Consider the following 6000-nt stretch of genomic DNA (forward strand, 5'->3'; position numbering starts at 1 on the left):
GAAAACATTCCGTTCAAACTTATAAAAATGAATTCAAAATTTGAGTGCGTAACCATAAGACGAAGGTAACATATAAATAAACTATACAATTTAACTTTAAATTTCTTTATATTAAAATTCCTCTTTGTATTTTTTGCATAAAAATGTTATAGCCTCTTCAATTTCATATTAATATTTAAATACTTTTGATATATTTCATAAAATTTAAATGTCAGAGGATCCCACGCCAACCTGTATAAAATATTCCCTACGTGTTTACTTTATACATGTAAAATTTGGAAAAACAGGATTAAATAATTTTATTTAAATTGGATGTTTTCTTTTACATATTGCTTATATTAAGTTCTAAATTGTAGAATTATTCACCTATTACATATACAAAATTGTCCAGTATACGTAAAATATATTACTAAAGCCTTTATAATTGCTGCAGGACCTCGCATAGTGCGGATGCACAAAAGTACAGTTTGAATATTTCAAAATAAACGATTATTTATTTCAATAATAGTAATTTCTAAAAAAATACACAAAATTATTTACTTTAACAATTTCTTAAGTGAAAAAAATATTGTGAAAATGAAATGCAATATCTTTTCCACATTTTTACTCTCTCAAAAATGTTCATCCATAAAATGAAACGGTTTAAATTTTATATACTTATTCGATAATCAATTTTCATCTCGTGAGAGAGTCGACAATGTAAGAGAAAACGGGAAAATCGCACGACGATAAGAAATCTCGATGAGCGTACGACGGTGAGAAAGACGGATGAATGGAAAGAGACTGTGATAAAGTAAGAGGGAATGCGATGCAGAGAGAACAAAAAAAAAATTGAATCGCTTGACGAAAAGTTTTGCGCTCTTGTCCCAGCCAACTTCTCCCACGGGAATATATAATATTTGACTTCTTACTCACACTTTTTTCACCCTCATCCTCTGTGTGTATGTGTGTGTGTGTAAACTAGTGTGCGTGTCCCTATTCGCTAAGAACCTTTTTTCCTGTTTAATCTATAGCGGTCGCAGATGATTTGTACCATTTCCACCCCAACATTTTTCGCTTTGTACTTTTTCCGCATGGCGAAACTTTAAAACCGCGCCCAACCAAATAAAAAAGAAACGAGCAGAGTCAACGGAATTACATAAATTTGTACTTTAACAACGCTACGTTTTGTTTCAGACGACTTGCAAAGTCACCTGAATATCATCTTTTTTTTTACTGAATTTTAGATGTAACTTTTATACGAAAAGACAAGAATATTTGACTTACTGTCTATTTTATAAAGTCAGGATTTTCTTAATCTTGTATAGATCACGTTTAAATTTGTAAATAATACAAATATTATTATATAATATTATTACATTCAGCACTTATGATATGTAAGGTCAAAATAATGTGGGTTAAAAGGTTTGTTTCTTCCATTAGTGTGAGTAAACAAATCAAAGTAATTAATTGAAAGTATTAATGTTTTGTCTAATATTTGATCAATTAATAGCTAGTAAATATGTTGCTATTAGCACGTTGTACGAAGTAATAGTCAATATAAATGTTTCCATTTATTGACAGTAAACACACCAAATTTTGTATTTTTGTTTTAATACCAGAACTAATCTTTTGTTCTTTAAAAGCTGAAAAATATATTATAAATAGTTACAAAGACTTTGGTGAAATTATTAACACATTATACAAAATAAATCATATTTTTTTTTGAAGGGTTCAAACAACGATTTGATTCATGTATTGTACATTTTCATCACATATAAAATGCATCTCTCATGTTTTATTATTTAAAAGGTTGAAAGCATGTAGGTTTCAACCGGTTGCTGTGTGTAGGTGAATTATTAATAAGTGAATAAATGGAAAGCATAACTAGCTTCATAGTTCCAAGAGTAATGTAATGACTTTAGACAAGTATTTTGTGCACGGATTTTAGATAAAACTCTTGATAATATAATACTCTTAACCCTCTTTTGAGCTTAAGAGAAGTTTTAATGTTGAATTTAACACTCATTTTGTCCTTCTATAATTCCCTCTTTTGAAATGTCCAGATCAAAGTTATTTTTTTATATTATTTTATATAAGTATACATAAAGTGGTTATAGATTGAAATTGTCTATTAGGTTTATTATAAAAATATTAACTTTTTCTTAATTTTTCATTATTTTCTATATATAGAATATATCAACGTTTCATATAAAATATAATCTTAACAGAATGATGAATTGGTTGTATACTGTACAATTACTTTAGTATCATCTTACGTGATTTTTCCTACCACAGCTGCTTTCAATCTCCCTCTATCTTCCAATTACCTAACATACAACCATCCTTTTTCGTCATTTCCTTCTTTCTTTCATACAATTCATTCTGCTCTGTTCTTCACCCCATTTAGTCACTATCACGTCAGCTCCACCCTCCTTTCTCACACTGCTGATAACTTCCCTTATAATACACCCACACCGTAATTCATTATCGTACATTCATACTTTGACGTCTATCTCTTTGCTTCCATCCATATCTTTCATTCTCAAGACTCCTACCGTTTTATGTAGTCGAGGGTAGAGTTTATCTAAGACGAACTTTTTCCTAGATTTTCTTCATCCTTACTAAAAATCATTTATCTTCTTACATTATTACTTATAATATTTCAAAATATACAATACTTGAGAACTATAAACCTAACAGTTGAATAGAACAAGTACTTGATCCACTTTACTTTCTATTATTTATAATAAAATCTATTGTACATTATGTAATTCAATGAAGATTTAATAAATGTGTGACCTTGAAAATCATTATTATACTTTTGCATGCTTTGATAATAAATGAATAGAAGGAAGTTGATTAAATAAAGAAATAGTATGTTTGTGATTTGTCCATTTGTTATTAAAATAAAGCAGGGCTGTAAAGAAGGGAAGAGAGAAAAAGAAAAAGCAAGGAGGTAACAAATTGATTCGGGCACGCGATAATAAGCACGAAACGGAAACGTAACGTAGGGAACGAGATATCGAATGGCTTATTTATTAAGCCGCAGTAATTCGAAATTAATTTATTGTCGTGGCCTTTTTGTTATGGATAATTACGTAGGGGGATTGCGTGAAAATTACAAATTGCGACAGAAACTAATTTATATGGAGATTGGATTAGTAACGAGATTAAAAGCCGAAATTTTCTCACTTCCAATTCGGCTATCTTAGATCCTAATAATATTCAGTTCATGGCAAAAGTGTTACATTTTTTTTTGAAGCAATAACATCGTATTAATTTTATCGACTTTTCTTAATAATTTTTACTAATTAACTTCGTTGTAAGACTTAAAAAATAGAGTACGTTCCTTCATAAAGAAAATCAACAGCTTTTTTTCGAAGGAATAAAAAGTTACATAAAAAGTGAAATATGAGTCTGTAAGTAATTGTCTATGTCTTACTTTTCTCTTTCATTTAACAGTAAAACTTCTTCCTAAATGAGTATTATTTTGTTACAAAAACAAAAAGTGTTCAATGACATTTAAGCTCTTTTAGTTATTAACATTCTTTCTGCAGAATCTTCTTTAATTTCGTCTTCATTTTCTTTATCTTTGTCGGTAATAACAAGCTTTTCCATATATTCTACCGAAAAAAACATCGATGTTTAATGGAGTTTGTCCCTGCCAACTTCGGTATATCAAAGCTTCGTTATCAGAGGTGCAGTTAAAGTATAATTGTATTACTTAAGTATAATTGTATTACTTAATTAAGTTGTTATTACGAATACGATCAGATTGTTAGAGATATTAAGATCATCGGTGGCAATCGCAAGGCCGACAACCGAAATCCCGACGTTCGAAATCCCAGCTGGTTCAAAATCCCTGACAATCAAAATCCCGACTATATCGAAATCCCGACAGAGTCTTTTATTATTATAAATTTCTATAATAACATTTATATGGTAGTCGGGATTTTTATTGTCGGGATTATAATAATCGGGATTTTGTCAGTCGGAATTTTGACATAGTCGGGATTTCAAACGTCGGGACTTTAATACAGTCGGAATTTCGATATAGTCGGGATTTCAATTGTCTTTCGGTTGTCGGGCTTGCAATATAGACCCTAAGATCATATATTTTGATATTTTCGTTCAGTTTTCTAGAAATTTAACTGTTTAAGATTGTTTAATTATTGATCACAAACCCAATTCAAAATTTCATTATATTTTCGATTATATATGTAAAAAGTTGATTGTGAATTGCTTGAAACAATAAAAAATGTCATTTTCTGTGTTTCAATTTTCTTTTCAATTTAGTTCAATCGAAAAAGTATGCAACAACTCGACATTCAGTTGTTTCAAAACATAAAGTGAGATTTTCACTATGTTGCAAGTACAGTGGATGCAATAATAAATAAACTACATGAAAACATACAGTATACATTTTGCTTTATAAATAAGGTGAGCATAAAAAAATAAAACAATATGAAAACAAAAATTGCCATTGACTGGAACTTGATGAAAATAGGCTAGACTTGGTAACGTTTCGCCATTCCCCATACCTGAATATATATAGTGAACATAGAGTGCGGATAGTTGAATAATGTTTTAGAACAAATAAAAACCTATTTACCCCCCGGCGCACCGTGCACTGCAGAAACAATAAACTGAGAATTTTATTTGTTTCGTTATTGAATTTTCTGCTGCGAAAAGAGAGGACGGGTGGCGCGCGGAATTTTCGCGGATTGGGGGAATATCTGCAAAAGCAGCCCCCGTAAATAATACATTTCGCAATGGAACTTTACATTTGCACAAACACGGGCATCCATTATACGTAAATATAATGTCCGGCCGCAATATATCACATCTACAACGAATTTATACCGGTTATAAATTATAATAATTTAATAAAACATTACTTTATTACGCGTTCTCCTCTCGAAATCCCGCAGCCAAATCAATATACAGGGGGAGGTGTAATTAAAACACCGGCATTATGCACGAATTATAATAGATTTCAGTAATGTATGCGAAGTAACAGTTTGCCCATCACCATAAATAGGTTTCGGCTGCATTTAATTACGACGAAGTGAATCACCTGTGATTTCGATATTTAATGGTAATCGCATATAACTGTACATACACTGCACTTCTGGATGACCAATACATTTACATAATTATTACCTAAAGTAATTATATTTTTTTCAATATGTTTTAGTCACTGCAACCGCAATTAATCACTTGTATTCTTAATGGATTATAGTAAGGTATTTATTATTATTTTTGTAATTGGATTTATTCTCATTCCGTAGTACTTAATAACTTTTCTTGTAGAAGAGAGAAACCAACACTTTAATACCTCTCATCTTCTTCATCAACGTCCACAACTGGTATTTCTCGGGAATGTTAATTATCTTTGCGCTACTATCTTCGTTCACCGACATGTGTCAGTGTTGGTCTTTACTGCCGCCTTCTTCGTTAGCCTTCTCCAGGTTTCGTTCATCTTCTTCCTCACTGAAGAACATCCTTGACACATATCTTGAGAAGATGTCACATTGTCATTGTTCCAACGAATTTAGTCTAGTTCTAGCTTCATCCTCGCCCATCTACAGAATCAGTAGAAAGTATGCTTTGCACTGTCATCTTCTTTACAGTACCAACACTTACTTAATAACTTGCTTTAACCAAACTCTTATATTTGAGAATCCACATATTATCTTCCATCAAGATTCAAGATGGAATTAGGACAAAGTAAGTCATTATTATGTGATAAATGTAAATCAAGTAACCATAATTAATAATAACTAGAGCAATTCCTCGCTTAGTGCGTCTTCGATTAGTCCGGATTCACTATAGTCCGGTTTGAAAATTTGAACAAACTAATTTTTTATTGAGCAAAGTAAAAAAAAATCTAAACAATTAGTACACATAATTACTTTATCCTTTTCTACATTCAAGTCTTTTTTCATGCGGTTTGTTATTGTATGTATTTAGTTCCTCAATTAATCCGGTATAAGATTATTCGACTGCTGAAAACTG

At 30.8% G+C, this 6000-nt stretch overlaps 1 protein-coding gene across 1 annotated transcript in view; it reads right to left on the bottom strand.

Annotated features, from left to right (window-relative positions):
• LOC108561379 (neuroligin-1-like) overlaps positions 1-5405 on the bottom strand; it is a 31515-nt gene extending 26110 nt beyond the window's left edge. The window contains exon 1 of the mRNA XM_017919281.1: positions 5321-5405. Within this exon, the coding sequence (XP_017774770.1) occupies positions 5321-5405 (85 nt within the window). The remainder of the gene's footprint in view (positions 1-5320) is intronic.
• Positions 5406-6000: the final 595 nt, after the last annotated feature.

This window comes from Nicrophorus vespilloides, unplaced genomic scaffold (assembly GCF_001412225.1).
Source record: "Nicrophorus vespilloides isolate i.1.1-1 unplaced genomic scaffold, Nicve_v1.0, whole genome shotgun sequence".
NCBI classification, from domain to species: Eukaryota; Metazoa; Arthropoda; class Insecta; order Coleoptera; family Silphidae; genus Nicrophorus; species Nicrophorus vespilloides.